At 36.3% G+C, this 19,771-nt stretch overlaps 2 protein-coding genes across 2 annotated transcripts; one reads left to right on the forward strand and one right to left on the reverse strand.

Moving 5' to 3' along the window:
• Nucleotides 1-7,023: 7,023 nt before the first annotated feature.
• On the reverse strand, nt 7,024-10,284 carry LOC145792081 (protein FAR-RED IMPAIRED RESPONSE 1-like). Its single transcript, XM_082872567.1, has 5 exons — nt 10,241-10,284; nt 9,583-9,671; nt 7,527-9,433; nt 7,312-7,428; nt 7,024-7,194 (listed from the first exon to the last, which is right to left on the reverse strand). Exons 1-5 carry the CDS (start codon nt 10,282-10,284, stop codon nt 7,024-7,026), a joined length of 2,328 nt encoding a protein of 775 aa, XP_082728693.1.
• Nucleotides 10,285-10,742: 458 nt separating this feature from the next.
• On the forward strand, nt 10,743-16,119 carry LOC145792082 (protein FAR1-RELATED SEQUENCE 5-like). The gene is made up of 5 exons (XM_082872568.1): nt 10,743-10,802; nt 10,859-10,909; nt 14,557-15,411; nt 15,571-15,714; nt 15,868-16,119. The coding sequence occupies exons 1-5, from the start codon at nt 10,743-10,745 to the stop codon at nt 16,117-16,119; spliced, it is 1,362 nt and encodes a 453-aa protein (XP_082728694.1).
• Nucleotides 16,120-19,771: the final 3,652 nt, after the last annotated feature.

The following is a 19,771-nucleotide window of genomic DNA, read 5'->3' on the forward strand; positions in this document are numbered from 1 at the left end:
TTCTTTTTTATTAATAGGGAAATGGTTGGGTAATAATTATGAATATATTTGTTTGAAAATATCGCCTTATTTGAGAAGTTGAATATTTTGATTAGTTATTCAGTCTTTTTAATTATTTTAACTTGATTAAAATAATTGTGTTTAGAAAGTTTGTTAATTTTTTTATAATTGATTTGATAATTATAAAAAATAATAATAATAATAATTATGAGTTTAATGTAACATGTTGTTTTAGAAAAATGCTTCGCACCCCCAGTATTGGAGACCCCAGCTGAGGTGGCACTGCACATTATTGTCACGTGACGTTAAGACCCAAACACATCTTCGGTCTTCATTTTGAAATCTCCCCCTCTCAAACACGTATGTCTTCGCTCCAATGATAACCACTCTGACGCCGGCGACCACTCCGACCCTTTACTCCGACACAGCTCGTTCCCGTTTCTCCCGAATCTCCGATTAAGAGGTAAATTTATCTGGGTATATATATATCTGTATATATATCTATCTGTGAAACCTGTATATATCTATCTATCTGTGTATATCTGATCTATATCTGCGTAAATCACTCTTTGGATTTGGATTGAATACTGAATACTTGAATTTGGATTGAATACTGAATACTTTGAATTTGGATTGAATACTGAAAAATTAAATTTGAATTTGGCCTTTTGATTTTCTCTGTCATGCTATCTGATTTTGGGGATTGAATTTGGCCTTATCATTTGGGAATTGTGGCCTTTTCATTTGGAGTCTTACATTGCCATAAACATGTTCGATGAAATTCCTCAACGAAAAGTTAAACCTATGCATAAACCTGTTTCTGTCACTTTATAAAGCTTTATGACAGTGATTGATAAACCAGGTTAAACCTATTCATAAACAGTGATTTACGCAGGTTAAACCAAATTCAAGTATTCAATATTCAATCTGTGATTTACGCAGTATTCAGCATTCATAAATAATGTATATCTATGATTTACGCAGGTTACCTGTTCATAAGCTGAATTTGGAATAATACTGAATACTTTATAAAGCTGATTTACGCATGTTAAACCTGTTCATAATGTATGAAACCTGTATCTATGAAACATAATCTTGGAAACCTGTCTATCCAAGATTATGACAGGATAGACATAATTTCATAAACCTGTCTATCCCAATCTTGGAAACATGTTCATAATTTCATAAACCTGTTCATAATCTATGAAACCTGTATCTATGAAACATAACAGGATGGATCCAAGATTATGAAACATAATCTTGGTTTTCATAATTTCATAAACCTGTTCATAATCTATGAAACATGTATCTATGAAACAGGTTTTCCCATTAAATGAAAAGGTAAATAATGAAAACCTGTATCTATCTATCTATCTATCTATCTATCTATCTATCTATCTTCTAAAATGAAACAGGTTTTACTTGATCATTTTGAAGACTAATGTGTCTAGATTTTTTATGAACACCCTGTCCCTGTCCCTGTCCCTGTCCCTTGTCCAGATTTTTATGAAACAGGTTTTACAGGTCCAGATTTTACTTGAAACCTGTCCAGATTTTTTATGAAACAGGTTTTACAGGTTTTACTTGATTATTTTTATGAACACCCTGTCCCTTGTTGGCTGAAATCCCCATCCTCAACTAAGTCACTCCTTGAGGGGCTAGTGTCATGACAGTTGGTCAATGTAGACTAAGAAATAACACTTCTATCTGAATGAGTGCTAGTAGCATCTAATGATTGAATGAAGTCACAAGCACCCTGTCCCTGTAAGAATTTACATAGTATTATGAAGCACGAATAGCTTTTAAAGATTTATTTGTCCAAGGAGATAAATTTCAGAAGTGCAAAAATAAATGAGTAGTTAATATCACAAACCAATTCTATGGTTCCACGTACATTTATTGTTCCATTGATTAAAATGACACTTTTGTCCTCATAAGCCATCACCACACCTCTTTTTAACTTCTAATTCCATACTGTTACTGCCCATATTCTACTCAACTTATAGATTTTAGCTTAAATAAAGCAGAATCTAACTGTTTGTTACAGCTTTATGACACCAACTACAACTTATAACAGCTTTTTTGGAGGGTAAATAAGCTGATTTTCAGAATCACCTCCAAGGGTGATTCTGATTCTGAGCTTATGCAGAAGGTAGTGCACCTTGAAACCCATCACTCGAACTTCATCTCTCAGCAGCAGCAACAGCGTGACAATCTGAGAATAGCAGCTCCACTACCTCTCTGTGAACTATTTTTTATTAACTTTAGGACTAGTACTATGATAAATGTGTTCCTTTGATTGGATGAAGTGTTCCTGGTTTGAAAATTTCTTTTTTGGTTTTTATTTTTAATGTGCTTCATAATGAATATATGCAAGTGCTGTCATGTTAATATTTGTCCATTTTTGCAGATGTCAAGTTCAAGTGTCAATGGCAGTAACTTAGACTGGTTGACATACGTCAACAGAAATTGTCGTACATGTAATAAAAAGGCCACCATTTTAATATCACAAACCGATCGAAACAAAAACAAGTTATTATACTCTTGTAATAATTGTGGTTTTATCGGATGGTGTTTACCTACGAATCCAGAATATAGAGGTCATCAAATTCCAAGAGACGAAGTGCCAACTGTCAGCGAACAAGTTATGACCGAACAACTTCGAGCTATGACCGAACAACAAATAGAGATGACGGAACAACTTCGAATTCAGAACACAAAGATGCAAAAGTTGATATGTATATTGTCCGTGTTGCTTGTAATTGGTGTCTTTAAACTTATGAATATGTAATAACATATATATACATATACGTAAGTTAGAAGTAAAAGTAGATGTCAATGTACAAGTTCAAGTAGACTGAATACTTTTGTGATGTTTTCGAGGAAGTTATGTTTTGTTGTGTATTGAAACCTAATTATTGTACCTCTTTTGTGGTGAATGGAATGGAAAATGACTTGTTCAAACTTGTATACTTTCTTCAATACTCATTGAATCGACTTTGTTAAATACTGGAAACTGTTGAATATACATGATTGAATACAGTGAAACTATTTAATATACATTGTTAAATACAGGGAAATTACTGAATATACATGTAGACACCCCATTTTTGACCATCCTCAAGACTTGGACGTCATCGTTTGAACACTCGGTGATCATCCATGTTTATGTTCGTTTGGAGTTCCCGGAGGTCTCGGCTCGCGCGCCTTGCCTCAGGATCTCCGAACTCGACCGTTTAGTGTCTGGTTTCACACCAAACACTTGTGTTTTGCCTTGAAGGGGCAGGGTAGGGCTTGTAGACCATCCCCACCCACCACCGGCAGTGGCTAGAGGCCACCGGCTGGTTTTTGCTTCCATCGGCACTTTTTATTGCCGGCCGGCACTATTTGTTGCCGGTCAGCACTATTTAGTGCCGGTCGGCACTCCTTTTGGCCAAGATGGCATTTTTGGCCGGCCGACTACTGTGCATCTGCTTTTGCAGATATTTTAAGACAGCTGTCTTGCTTTTGGCTCCCCTCCATACACGTGTATGGAGGGATCTCTCTCTTGGAAGCTTGTCTTGTAAGCTTTACAAGACAATAAGCCTCTATAAGAGAGAGCCTTGTCTCTTGGCCTTGGAGGTTAGAGACTTAAGATATTTTGAGAGCTTAGACAGCCATTGTTGAGCTCTGGTTTTAGGGTTAGGGTTAGATACACATCCTATCTCTCTTTCCCTCTCTTTTGTGCTCTAGGTGTTTTGTGTCTTACTATTGCACACAAACACCTAGTGTTTCACCTTTGTCTAGCTATTGAGGTTCTAAGGGACTGATTTTAGTACTTTGGTGTTGGATTCAAGCCAAAGAAGGCCATTGGAGCATCATTGTTGAAGAAGGTTTCAAGGGTAAGAATCTCACCCCTTTATTCCCCATTTTTGCACCTTATTTCTACCTGTCTTAAATTCGTTTTTGAGCTTGGTGTATAATACAAAAAAGTTCTGTTTTTAGACCCTCTTGATTGTTTATTAAGGGTGTTTTGTGCTTTGAGGGTGTTTGACCCCTCTTAGGCCTTGAAAGGCCTTATTTTGTGCTCTTTTGTGCTAGTTTCGGGACTTTGGTGTTTGGGCCTCTTCACCACTGAAATCTTGAGGGATTTCAGTGGTGGAGATGGTGCCTTGATGTCTCTAAAGGGAGAGGGCCACCCCATCTCCTTGTTGTCCTTCAAAAGGGCATATTTTGGCCTCTAAGGAGAGCCTATGTTTGAGTGTGTATTTGAGCATGTATAGACTGTTTTTCATGCTTATTTTTCCATAATATAACATGATTTTAAATTGGTTTTGGTACTCCATACATGCTTAGCATAGTTGCCATGTAATGCCTTGTGATCCCTTAACATGTCTTAGGTTGTGTGCCTTTGTTTCTAGCATGTTTTAGGCTTACATTTGTGAAGATTTTGTGCTTATCTTGACATGTTTTAGGTCTGTCCATAAGTGTTTGGGTTGATTTTAGCATGCTTAGTAGAGCCACTTTGTATTCCGGCTTGTTGGCCTTAAGTATGTGCATGTATAGCATGACATCTTTGCATTGATTTGGTGATTTGGGGTCACCCTACATGTTATTTCAGTCCCATTTTCATGCCTATATGTTTGCCTTGAATGCATCTTTAATGCCTCATAAGCTTGTGTAGCAATGCTCCTTGTTTTGGCACTTGTGCATGCCTCTAAATTTGAGCCACTTAGATGCCATCTAAGTAATCCCTTAGCCTTGTTTTAACATGTTAAAAACCTGTTTTTAGTTGTTTAATGCATGCCATGATTGTTGTGATAAATGCGCTTCAAAGCTTCATGACTTGCCTCAAGTATTTGGGCCGTAACATGTGTATGTGTGCATGTGTGTTTAGCCTCCATTTTTGGGCATTTTGGCCACTGTTTTAGGACCATTTAGGGTTGCCTAATTCATGCTTTAGTCCATCCTCTATTTGGTTTGCATGCTTACCTTGCATGTTTGCTTGTATGCTTTGCATAAGTACATTGCATTGTTCATGTTGCATGAATGATAACATGCTTAGGTTGCATTGCATCAACATGCATTCCTTGCCCCTTGATTTGGTGATAGGGATTAGGACTTTGGTTTGATTTGGTTTGCATGCATTTGAAATCAAAGTTGCATACTTGATCACTTGGACCATCATGCATGAGAATGTGTGATCGGTGGTCCGGGAATCGAGGCACATGTCTCTTTGCGTCATTACAATGATAAGAGACATGATTGGTGCATATATGCCTTGAATTGTGCTGCCATGCTTTGCCTTGCCCTCTGTTGCTGTCATTTGCAGATTCTGCAGGAACACTCTGCCGACCGGCAGTGTAAAGTGCCGACCGGCAATCATTTCTCTGCCGATAGCTTCACTTTGTGCCGGTGGCCACATACCACTGCCGGTGGCAATTCCATGCAGCCGGTGATGTCTCCCAGCATCCAAGGAAGCAGTCCTGAGGTTTTGGCAACCTCCAGAGGAGTGAAGGAAGGAAAACAGAGGCAATTCACGCATGGCGGCGCATTTCTCGAGGCGATTTACTGTTTTCTTAGTTTAATTAAATTTGCTTAGTTAATTAGGCAATTTGTAATATTAATTAGCTTGCGTAGTTAATTAATTTGTAATATTTATTTGGTCCCTCCGAGTGAGGGAAAATCTGTAATAAGTGTGTGTGGGTGATGTGTATGTCTTCCAATCCCCACTTATTTCTTCCCTTTTATTTACCTGCTTATGGTGGTAGATTAGGGCATTTTTTAAACTTAGCATACCTTATGCTATGCATGCGTGCATCCATACATTTCTATTACATACATTAGGCTCGGTACATCACGCTAACTGCATCTGTACTTCAATTCACAAATTGAATATGTGGTAGTTGATCGCATTTCACATGCCATGTTTAGGGTTAGCCGAGCCTGCTTAGATTGCATTTTTGCATGTGATGCATTAGCCATTTTTAACATGAACTAGGACATGCATGTTTGCTAACTAGTTTACTGTTTTGGCACGGAGTACGATGTAAGTATTTATGCTTTAGCATCCCGCATGCATGTGAATGTTTCCATGACAGTATGCCTGCCATGCGGCTAAGTTCTTATGTGTTAAAATGTTTGAATGCCTGTGGGTGAAGGTTGGATTGTTTGAGTTGGAAAAACTCGTTGAAATCTGCATTTTAGCCTACTTGCGAGTAGCAAATCCCAAAACACTTTTCAAAACCAAACGGATATGCAATGTTTATTTCCAAATTAGGCAATCTAGTCTATACTTGTTTGCTGCGCGCATAACATAGTAGTTCTAGGCTAATAAATGGAATAAAAGCACGTAATGTTTTCAAAATCGGATATCATGGTTAGTAGAGGCCGGTCTTCGGACCGGGCGAAAAGGGGTGCTCATAGCTGACCTTCCCCGATCGTACCCAAGCTCCCGAGCCGAGACAACTCCGGTGATGACGGACATGTGGCCTTCGGCACCGAGTCAGGGTTTCCTAAATTTTCCCATTTTAAAAATATTTAGGTGGCGACTCTGTATCTGGCAAAGCAGTCCATGTTTGGCACTACTTTTTCAAAAATCTGTTTCTCAAAACGATTTGTCATATTTGGACTCTTTGGTTCAGATTAAGAACCGCGACAATAAAATCGCGAGTCCGAACTGTAGTAGCATAAGGCCCCCCCTTCCGCGGGCGCGTCTACAATACATTGTTCATCACAGGAAAACTATTGAATACACATGGTTGAATACATGAAAACTATTCAATAAACATTGTTCAATACAAAGAACTGCTAAATAAACATTGTTCATTACTAAATATTGCAACATCTTCATTACATAACAAATAGTAATAATAACATAACTTCATTAATAATTAGTACACCACATGTTTTACAAATCCACATGTTGAATGTCAATAACAAAGTTGTAACATAAGCTACAATCTCAAAAACAAAGTTTGAAACTCAGATTAATAAACTACATAATTTCCAACCTCAAAAACAAACAGTTGGAATACATAGAAACTAGTCAAACAAGTCTGTAATATCCAAGCTTCTCGATGTGCATGCATGAGAAGCTGATGGGGTTAGAGATGCAAAACCATAAATCTGAGTTGGAGCACTCATCAAACTTCCCTGTGTGCCACTTATGAAGTCCGATGGAGTAAGAGACGTGCCTCCAATACCATGGGCCACCTATGACAATTCATTGCAAAAAGTACATGTTAGAATAATACACTTTGTAAAAGTACATGAAGTCCTCTTTCGAATACACTTTGTAAAAGTACATGAAGGCCTCTTTGGAACACGTACCGGTACATACATACTATTTTGTGTGCCAACCATATAAGGATAATACGGTGTTTGAGCTTGAGCTTGAGCTTGAGCTTGAGCTTCAGCTTCAGCTTCAAATCGAAGCAACTTAGCTGCCTGTATGTTTTGAAGAATAATTAAAGATTAAAATTTATGAATTGCTTTTACATACTTGAATAAAGTTTGTAAAAAAAAATTTTGAATACACATTTTACCTTTGCTTTTGTCTGTTTTTTTGCCGTTGCCTTGAACCGACTAACAATTTGATCTACTTTGGCAACCTTTCGTTTCGTAACTGGACGACCTCTTCGCCGAGCAACCAAATGACTAATCACCTTCCTACTAGTACCTCCTTGTGTAGAACCGGTGTGAATCGAACTTTTTGTGGAACATGGTAAATTACTCCCATCACCGGATTCTTCTTTCATGACTCTCTCCTTGATTTCATCCAACCCAAGGTCTATAATTCTAGTTTTGCCTTCAGAGTTACCAGCAAGTTGTACAATGGCAATCAATTTTTTGTTCATCCTCTCATAAGTACTTGCATTGAAATCATTCCCAAAGCCGGTGTATGTGGTTTTGATGCATGTGTATTCTCTATCCACATATTTTCTCCACCGGGGCAAAATGTATTTACTTAGCACTTCATTTATGCATCTTCTGACAAGCACAGCGAGTGAGTGAGCACACATAATGCCTCTAAACTCAAACGACCAACACATGCATTGAACTTCACATTCAGTTGAATTAAAATAGACAACAAAGTCCACATGCTTCATCTTCTCACAAACTACCATCGCTTCTTGGACATTATATGTAGAAATTGATCCCTCCTCTTTCACAATCACCGCCTGACAGTAAACTAATCTCTTCAACTCTCCTTGAACTTCTTTGAATTTCGCATTGGTGTAGGCTTGCTGAAATTGCTTCTCAAAACCATATATAGTTAGGCAATCAAACAATTTGTGTCGAGACTTGAAGTCTGCTTTCTTCTCTTTTTCTACCTTATTTCTCAAGACATTGTCATATTGTTCAATGAATTGCTTCAATGTAGTTTTTGGATTTACATATCCATCAAAAAACGTATTCATACTTTCACTTCGTTGTGTAGTTGACATGCCAGTCCAAAAAATGTCTTTAACATAGACAGGTACCCATCGATTCCGCTCATCATATAGTACCCCCAACCACTCATTATCATAAAGATTGAATGTTACAAGCATCTCTTCCCATTTACTCTCAAATTCAGCTCTTGTCAAACAGTCATAAACTGCATTTTGCATAGCCAACTTTATGGCTTCATACTGAGCATATCCTTTCAACTTCTCCGGAATTTTCTTCATGATATGCCATAAGCACCACCGATGTCGAGCTTGTGGAAACACAATTTTTATAGCATTTTGCATAGCTCTACACTGATCAGTTATGATAGCTTTTGGCGGATGACTTGACATGCAACTTAACCATGACTTGAATAGCCAAACAAATGTGTTAGTGTCTTCACTAGACAACAATCCACAACCAAACAAAATGGACTGGCCATGGTGATTAACTCCGACAAATAGAGCAAATGGCATGTCATATTTGTTCGTCAAATAAGTTGTGTCAAATGAAACGACATCTCCAAATGCTTCATAAGTCGCCCGACTCCTTGCATCAGCCCAAAACAAGTTTCTAATGCGAAACTCCTCATCAACATCAATCACATAAAAGAATCTCTCACTATGTGCTTGCATCCTCATAAAATAACTTTGAAGTGATTCGGCATCACCTTCCCCAAGCCTCAACCTTCTAGCTCTCTCAATGTAATTTCTTGCATCTCGCTCGTCAAATGTCAATGATTCGTATCCCCCTGCTTCAACAACCATTGAATGAAAGTTCCTAGACACCCCAATCCTTGCTTGATCATTAATTTCTAATCTTCTCTTTACAGGAGTAAAAATTTTCTTATTCATTGCAAAATGATGTGAGCCGGTGAGAATCAAATCATGATTATGCTCAAGGTTAACTGTGGTTAGTTTATATCTCTCATCCTTTTGTACACTACCCATACCCTTGCTGTGCAACCAATCTTTGTGGACAAACATGGCTTCAGAGGGTTGACTTCTAATTTCTTTTTTCTCTACCCCGCTCAAGAACATTCAATTGCAAAGTTTAGCAATTGCCCATCATCTCCAAAATGTTATGCTCTATGAGCTATAGAAAATCCAAGATGCTTAGCATATTTGCCATAAAATGTGTACACCTCTTCCCTTGAGCTAAAACACATACCCTTTTTAGGTTCTTCAACGTCTTCGTCCTCATGTATTAAAGGATTCTCACCAACATTTGAATCAACCCCTATTCTTCCACTTTGCGTACTGAAATAACAATTAAACAAATACAGCTATTAGAACAATTAACTTGCAGCACAGAGAAAATAAACTTGATTGAAGCGAATGAACTGTAAAAGAGGCAATAATTGTATATAAGGGTTCAAAACTAATGGTGCACCAAAATGAGAAATATCTCCACTGCCATTACAGAAACCTGCACATTGATCCTTAATGATATACTAGAAGGAACTGAAGAACACAATTCTGAGTTGGATTACAGTGAATGATCTAAAGAACCTAACAATTTGAATTTCAAAGGAGTCACCACCAATTAACAAGCGAAGAGGATCCAATAATTCAATATCACATGAAATAGTATTAGTACCTACAGAGTCTATAAGTAAGTCCTCAACATTTTTCGGATAAATTTACTTGTGAACTGCGAAAAGCTCATTACAAAATCTGAATTGCCTAACACAATTAAGATGTTTTAATCACATAACAGACTCCAATCCAGAACAAACCCCTACAGAACATTCTAGGTGATATATCATCAATAGGGCATACGAATGAAGTTATACTACAAAGGCAATAGAGTAGTAAAACCAAAATACCCAATGGATTTGGATATGACATAATGCCTTAGGTTCCATTCCATTTTCTTAAACTAGCATATCTACTTGAAATTTTTCAGGGAAAAACTCATCATATCTCAACATATACTTTGGTAGAAAATTTATAATGCCTCTGCAGTGAGCTAAACAAAAAGAAAAAGATATCTCTTTACACCCAACACTTGTTTTCCCCTGTTTGTTTCAACTGAAAGTAGTTCCTGAAAATTGTGAACAACAACAATTAATTATCTCCATTCAGTTTACTACCTATAGTGGCACAGAACTATAAATTTTCCTACAGATTAATGGACAGAGGACAACCAGATTGCTGAGAGCGACGAAGATTGAGGATAGATGAGAGCGAGCTATGGAGATATTACCATTCAAAAGTGTATTGGAGGCACAGTAATCTGATATTGCTCAAAACTTTAGCCGTCGTCGAAATTCCCGCCGAGCTATGGCCATTGTCCAGAATACACTTTTGCGAAAATTCCGACGAGCTATGGCCATCATCGGTAGAGGAGGAGGATGGCGGCGAGAGGTGAGGATAGACGAGCTACAGGTTTGGTTCCCGCTTTTTCCAGATTTTGTTTTTCTTTTTTCTTTTTTTTTTTCCAGCTGTGTTTACACATCAGCTGCCATGTCACTGGGGGTCGCAAGTCACTGGGGGTCTGTAGCGGGGTTGTTTATTTTATTAACTATTTTAATTTATTTTATCTTTACTAAATTATTTAAATACAACAAATATTTAACAACAAATGTTTCAGAGGTCAACAAAAATGTCCAAATTGTGGACTTCTTTTTTGGAAAAACTTGACTTTGTCACCTCAGACTCTAATGCTTGTGTTACTTTATTCAAAAATTATTAATTTAAATGATTAATGAGTTAAACTATTAACATTAATTTATTTTATTTAAATCATCAATGGAATTAATATTTTTTTACAGTTGATATAAAAATATTTGCTCACATGATTTTCTTAATTTGATTGTATTTGGAGACAGTACTTTGTTATAATTGATTGTATTTTATATTTTATTAAATATTGTCAAAATAATTGACTTGTATTTTGTTGCATGGTATTTTGAAGAAATAGAGTAAATATGATTTTACAAAAATAATCCAATTTGTGTATTGATTATTGCAAAACAAATATGGGATCATTTAAAGACGAAATTAATAGTCTCATGACTAAATTAACACTCTTCCAACTCGTCATTCTCATTTGAGTAAAACATAACATTTTTTGAATTTACTTGTCTTTTTTTTATTTATTTTGTACATTCTTGTTTTGTTCACTTAGGCCTCGTTTGGGAACAAGTTTTTTTAGTAACCTTTTGAATTTTTGGTTAAAATATAATGTAAAAAAAACTAGTATGTTTGGGATGACTTTTTGGCTCTTTACAAAAGGATGTGCAAAAAGTAGAGAGAAAAAATAATCTTTGATTTTTTGGTATGAGTTGTTGGCTTTGCGTGAGGATCCTCTAGAGTTTCTTCTCTAGAGTGTCTCCTAGAGTGAACAATCGAAGGGCTGAGATTCGCCCTCACCAAAACGACGTCATTTTGGTGTGTAATTTGAAAAAAAAAAAACTCAAATTTCAAAACAGAGAGAAGGGCTGAGAGAAAAGAAGAGAGAGAGAGAGAGAGAGAGAGAAGGGCTGAGAGAATGAGAGAAGAGAAGGATGTCGCCGGCATGGCTCTACCGCTGCCGCGGAGATCTGGAAGAGTTTCTATCGTTGCCTTCGTCTTCGATTCGTCGACGAGCTGAACTTTAGTCGCACCGTCGTCTTTGATCTCCTCCGTCGATCTCCATGTCTGCCAATCTCCATCGTCTTTGATTCTGTCTTGACGAAACTAAATGATGCTTGCGTTGATTTAATCTTCTTTTTTATTTATTCAAATCTCACGGATCAAAATCCATTTTCATTTGATTCAATCTGTAAATATACATATAGATATACATATATACATGCGGTCTGTTGTTGATCAAAAAAAAAATATACATGGGGTCTGTAAATATACATATATGCATATAAAGATACATATTCGTATAGGTTTGTGTTGATTGTGCAGAGAATGCAAGAGCACTTAAAGAAATTGAAGGGTGCTTGTGTTAATTTAATGTTCTTTTTTATTTAGATCTCACAGATCCAAAATTTATTTTCATTTGATTCAAAATTTAATCCAAAAAAAAAAAAAAACAAAACAGAAGTGGGTTTGCCTTGTGAGATTGCTTTGTAGTTTTTGGTCATCCTACTCGTTTCATACATAAACCTCCTCATTGATTGATGATGATTTAGCTTTTAGAAGATAACCCATGATTTTAAGGCATCAATTTGTATTCTGCAGCTGGGTTTTGGGGAAAGAAAAAGAAGAAGAGAACATAGACAAACGTATGGTTTGTTATTGTTGTTGTTTTTTTTTTTTTTTTTTTTTTTCAATATCAAAAACAACATCGTTTTCTATTCCTTAATATCAACCATTGGATCTAACTGTAGAGAGATCAACTCTAGAGAAGAAACTCTAGAGGATCCTCACGCGTTGGGTTTTTGGTTTTTTTAGTGACTTTTTGACTAAAATAGCCACTTGCCAAACGAAGCCTTAATTAGGATCGAACACATTTGTTTGGCCATGTTCGCTCAAAATTGATTAAGGGGTGTTTTATGAAGATGGTTAAAAATTATTTTTTGACTTTTATTATGAGAGAGGGAAGCGAGTTAAAAGTTAGGAAGTAACTTTTAACCCACTTCCCAAAATTAGCCTAAATTAGTTACATGTCTTAAAATTTTGAATAATTTTGCACCGCTTTAATTAAAAACCATGTGAAGCGTTAAAGTAGAAAAGTTGAACCAAAATTCTATAAAGCTAAGCATCTGCTAGGGTTATGTTCTAAACAAAGAAGAGAATACATTGGCTTCGTTTGGGATGTGAATTGGCTTTTTGACTTTTTAGCTATTTTAGCTTGAGACTAAAAGTCTCTTTTGAGATAAATTTTTTGATTTTTTTTACCTTTGTGAGAAAATAAAATAAAATGATTATGATTTAGATGTGACATTTTATCTTATTAGGCTAAAAAGCCTATTTTATTTTTCAGAAAAGATTCGTAACTCGAATCCTGTGACTCGAAAATGGCCCGACTTCTATATGCACCCACATATCTTTGTACACCCTCATTTATTCATCTCAGTTTTAACCCATACATTTCATTTCAAACATTAAAAAAAAAAAGAAAGAAAGAAAAGAACAGAGTAGAGAGAGAGAGAGAGACCCGTATCACCGATTTACTATGCAAAATCTGTATGTGCCGACGACCTGGTGCTACCGCCGACGAGGCTGGTGCATGCTGCCGACGAGGCTGGTGATGTTTTCTGATGGTAAACAGAAATTTCCCCCCCAGTTAATGAATGTGTGAATGTGCTTGCGCTAATGCATGCATTTAAATAGGTGGTAACGATGTGCATTTTATATCTATAGACTTGGGCTTGCATGTACCTTCATTTTTTTTTATAGATTTATTCCCAAATTTTCCAAGTTTTGGTTAATTTTTCTCAATCTATGACAATCAATCTGAGCTTGTTCTTGTTAAATATAAGTAAACTATTTAAGCTTGATGTATCCAAACGTGCTTGCAATTTAAGCATGCTACATTTGGATATTTGTCGAGGAGAGCTGATAATATTGACCAAGTGTTTATAGAGATCTAATTTGTGACTTGGTCAGTTAATTGATTGGTTGAATTGATCATCAAGTGTTTGATGATTTGCCTAGCTGAACCATTAAGTGTAAATCAACCATCTAAGGGAACAAAAAAAAAAAATTAACTTCCTAATTGGTTTTGAAAGGCGAACACACCTCTATTGCTTCACCTCTTCCTTTTCTCTTGAATATTGACTACTTGTTTTTGTTATGTCTCTTTTTTTGCTTCCTGCATTTCAAGCATCTTTGTTTAAAGTTGTTTACCTTTTGAATTGATCACTGTTTATGTTTATGTTTATGTTTTGATTTACTATTTATGAACAAGTATTGAGTATTGTAAGGAACAATATAGGCAATTTTTATGAACAAGTTTTTAGACATTGGAGGTATGGAGAGGGAGAGAATTCTGCCTCTAACGAATTATGCCTCTGGCTATTTGATCATGTGTGAATAGAAACATATGTGAATTGAGTTTTTTTGTGTTGTTATTGTTGGTTTTCAGAATTTGTATTTGTACTGTTAAACTTAAATTGAGTTTCTCTGTGAATGTCTATTTTTTTTTCACTTTGAAACTACAATGGATATTGAGTCAAACAATAATTAATTCAATGTGAGTGAGGAAGTTGAAGAACATGATAACAATCTTGAATTTAATGAGAGTGATGAAGTTGAAGAAGCCAACAAGGGGATGTATTTTACATCAAAGCAAGAAGTGTACACATTTTATGCAAAATATGCGAAACAACTTGGATTTGCTATAGCTTATAGAACACAAAATGTAACAATGGATGGGGAAGTGAAGTACTTTGGAATTGAATGTAATCAGGCACGGAATAGAACAAAAAGATTAGAAATAAATCCCCTGGAACCATCTTTGTCATCAAAAATTGATTGTAAAACAAAGGTAAGAGCCGGTCTACAAAAGGATAGAAGATATAAGTTAACTGCAGTTGTACTTGAGCACACTTATGATTTGATTCTTACTAAATCAAGACATTTTGCAATGAATAAGAGGATTCTTACTTCGGTGAAGAGGAGAGTAGAAGTTAACGATGCAGCAGGGATTGGGTTGGCTAGGAATTTTCATTCCATAGTTGTTGAAGCGGGGGGATATGAGGCATTAATGTTTGATGAACGAGATGCAAGAAATTATATTCAGAATGCTAGAAGATTGAGACTTGGAGTAGGAAACGTGGAATCAGTTACACTTTATTTTCATAAAATGCAACACCAAAATTCGAACTTCTATTCAGCAATTAACCTTGATAAAGATGGTCGCATGCAAAACTTGTTTTGGACGGATGCAAGGAGTAGGGCGGCTTATAAAGCATTTGGGGATGTTGTCTCCTTTGACACAACCTATTTGACAAACAAATATGATATGCCGTTTGCTCCGTTTATAAGAGTTAATCACCATGGACAGTCAATTTTGTTTGGTTGTGGGTTGTTATGTAATGAGAACACTGAGACATTTGTTTGGCTATTCAAATAATGGTTAAGTTGCATGTTAGATGCTCTCCCAAAAGTTATAATAATTGACCAGTGCAGAGCTATGCAAAATGCCATAGAAATTGTCTTCCCACATGCTCGACATCGTTGGTGTTTATGGCACATAATGAAAAAAATTCCATAGAAATTGAGAGGATATTCGCAATATGAATCCATCAAGGCTGCTTTGAGTAATGAAGTTTATGATTCATTCACAAAAGATAAATTTAATGAATACTGGGAAGCAATAATTGCAAAATTCAAGCTGAATGATAATGAACGGTTGGGGGTATTATACCGTGAGCGACATAGATGGATTCCTGCCTATGTTAAAGACATATTTTGGGGTGGCATGTCAACTACACAATGAAGTGAGAGCATGAATGCATTTTTTGATGGATATGTGAACTCCAAAACAAGTTTAAAGCAATTTGTTGAGCAGTATGACAATGCCTTGAGAAGTAAGGTAGAGAAGGAGACAAAAGCAGATTTTAAGTCTCGTAACAAATCATATGATTTCTTAACGGTGTATTTTTTTAAGAAGCAATTTCGTGCAGCTTACACTAATTCAAAATTTAAAGAAGTTCAAGCAGAATTGAATCGTCTAGTGTACTGTCGTGCGAATCTTATCAATGAGGAGGGAGCAATTTGTACCTATCATATGAGGGAGGTTGTTCTTCTGGGTGAGGGATGAGGAAAATGGAATTTGTTTTGCATTGTAATTCAACTGAATGTGACCTCCAATGTATGTGCCGGTTGTTTGAGTTTAGAGGTATTATGTGTGTCCATTCACTTTGTGTGCTCATTGAGAGGTCCATATGAGGTGCCAAATAAATGCATTATTCTGAGATAGAGAAAAGACGTGGAAAGAGGGTACACATGCATTCCAATCACATATACTACATTTGGAGCTGCTCTAAATCCAAAGTTGCATGATAACTATCACAAGACGTTGGATGAGATTCTAGAACTTGCTACCAATGATGATGGTAAACATGAAGTGATTCAACTTGGGTTGATGGAAATCAAGTGAGAACAGTTCAATCGGGTAGTGCGAGTAATGTACCATGTACTAATACTGTACCAGCTTCTACTAGTACTTTACCACCTTTCCATACTTCACTGAAAAGTCCGCCTGGTTGCAATACTACAAAAGAAAACATCACTCGCAAGGTACTTAGTCCTTTGGTTGCTCACCGAAGAGGCCGTCCATGTACGAAACAGAAGGTTAGCAAAGTTGATGCAATAGTGAAACGGTTGAAAAGAAATAATAAGAAGGCTACTCCTATACAGGTAAATATTTTATTTCCTACTACATATGTTAATTTCAGAATTTTTAAAATATTCACCAATGTCTATTACTTTAGGGTCACAAGGTGCATCAAGATGAACCTCATAAGTTAAACTTTCCTTATACAGAAGGTGTACAACACACTATGTATGAATCGGTACGTGTTAAAATATAAATGTTGTGTTGTATGGTTTTTGTGGATATTTATTTTAATGAAATTGTGTTACTATTTGATCATAAAGTGCCGCAAAATCAACCTTACTATTTTCCTTCTATGGATGGCACACAAGACAGTATGCATATACCAGTATGTGTTCACAGGACTTTGTATATTGAACTTTGTTCGTTGTCGATTTTTATTTTAATGCTTGAAATTACTAATGAAATTTTGTTATTATATGATGTTAAGGTACCGCAAGATGAACCTTACTATTTTCCTTGTATGGATGGCACACAAGACAGTATGTATGTACCGGTACGTGTTCAATATATGAGTACATATATTTTATTGATCAATTAAATTTTGGATTGGTGAAATGACTCTGGACAGTGCCAAATAATATTTACTTTATTTTTATAGGCACAGGTTAGCACAATGCAAATGGCGGACAGTATTGGAAGTACATCCAATACTCAATCAGGAATGGTCAATAATATAAACAGTCAAAATTTGACAATAGCATCAAAATTTGTTGACTTGAATATAGATGCGGATCCAAATGTCCCATTTTTTTTTAGTTTTGTACTAGTAATTGTTTGTGTTGGCTTGATGTTGTGCCAATGTTTGGTTTTATTTCGTTTGGATACATTTTGTGGTAATGTTTGTGTTGGCTTGATGTTGTACCAATGTTTGAGAACAGTTCATTTTTTGTGGCAATGTTTGAGAACATTTTACTTGGGCAGATTGTTGTGAAAGGGGGTAATTCCTTTGTAATTATGCTTCAATTTTGGACTGAAAGAACAAGTTAGAAATTCCTTTGCATGCAACTGTTTGGTGATTTCAAGATTTCCCTTCGAAACTTTTTCGTTTTAATTTGGTTTAGTTCTATTCTTTGGTGATGAAGTATGATTTCTGTGACTTGAGTAACTGATATTTGTAAATTTGTTGATTAAACCCTTTGTCCCTGCCAATTTGCTTGTTATGCAGTTGGATAATTTAGAAGACATCAGTACCTCTGTTCTAGTGATTGGTAAAATGGTGACCAATTTCTTTTGGTATGATTGGCAAGTCTACTATGAGAAGATAACTTCAGCTGATTTGCGTTTGAGGAAGTGCTGTTTTCGTTTTCACAATATATGGAACCTAAATTGCACCAGGTGAAGACTTTAAGGCCATGTTTGTTTGGGCGGACTGGATTAGCATTCCTATGACTAATAGTCCTAGGACTACGAATCCGTTGGATTATGTATCCTATCTTAACTAATAGTCAAGTTTAAAATAATTAATCCGTACTTCAATTGTTTAACCAAACATCGGATTAATAATTTTATTAGACTATTAGTCCAATCCCAAGCTCATGTCCACCCAAACAAACATGGCCTAAGAGTCCAGAGAAATAGCTCAGGTTTGTTCATGTGCTTATCGCACATGCCTTAGCACGCCTAACGTTAACTCACCTAATATATTCACTTGCAAGCAAAAACAACTATCTTATGAAAGCATGTCATCTCTTGTTCACAAACATCCTGCTCCATCAGATCTAGATGGCCTTATATTGATATTTGAGCAATATATTAAGGTAAGTTTAATTGTCTGAAATTTACACAAGTTGAGAGAGCTGGAAAGAATAGAAAGAGAAAATAAGAAAGGAGCCACATGGAACAAAATACACACATGGAGAGACTAGCACTGCTGGATCAACCAATGCATGAGATCAAGAACAATTATGTTGACCATCTTCCTAGTCCATTTGGAACTGCACATGTCAATAACACCATGCTTACACAAATAACTTATCAGGAATTTCGGTAGCCAAATAAGATCACTAGCACTCCCATGACTGATAGGCACACTTACATTATGATAGTATCATGACACCAAACACAATAACAATCCAAAATTACTATCCACAATCAATACAAAAAAGATTAACTCTCATCATAAAAAAAAACAAAAAATAAGCAAAAGTTAATTCGTATCTATCTCAAGTTAAATCATATGAGAAACTATCTAATTTCAATGTTCCATTCATAATCCAACACCGTCTGTGGATGTTCATAATCCAACACCGTCGTTCGCTATCTCAGTCTGTCGTCCGTCCCCTGCCGTGGTTCGTTCTCCTCTATCAACACACAGAGCAGCAACGGAAGCACTGTTGGCACACACAGAAGCACCACCAGCCTCGTCGGCGGCAGCACCAGGTCGTCGGCACACACAGATTTTGCACAGTAAATCGGCGATATAGGTCTCTCCTTTCTCTCTCTTTCTACTTTATTCTTTTCTTCTTATTTTTTAATTTGAAATAAAATGTATGGGTTAAAAATAAGATGAATAAATGGGGGTGTACAAAGATATGTGGGCGCATATAGAAGTCAGGCCATTTCTGAGCCACAGGATTCGAGTTACGAATCTTTTCTGTTTATTTTTTTTGCCAAAAAAACTCCAAAACCTTCTATGCCAATCGAAGGCATTGCTTATATTGGGATCTGGAAATAAATTATGTTCTTTCCATCCATCCATTGCCCACACCCTCACTCATAATTGACCCACAAACTGGTCTATGTATGGTAATGATTTCAAATCAAGCAAAAAGATTGAAAGTTTTTTTTTTTGAACAGAGAAATGAGATAAGCAAGCAAACCAACAAACTAAACAAGAAAGCTAAATAGTCCGAACTAAAGAGCGAAGAGCAGATGGAGGGTGGGAGACCCAATCAATGGGAAGCTTGCCATGCAAGGAGGCCTGTGCCACTCAGTAGGCAGCACCATTTGCTGTTCTCGAACACCAATGAAAGGAGAGGGTGCTTTGATCAGCTAGTTACTTGATGTCATGAACAATAGCTCCATATTCCCAAGGGGAAACCTCCTTAGAAACACACAAATGAATGACTTGTTT

This window comes from Camellia sinensis, chromosome 5, assembly GCF_055761805.1.
Source record: "Camellia sinensis isolate YWXY chromosome 5, ASM5576180v1, whole genome shotgun sequence".
Taxonomy (NCBI): Eukaryota; Viridiplantae; Streptophyta; class Magnoliopsida; order Ericales; family Theaceae; genus Camellia; species Camellia sinensis.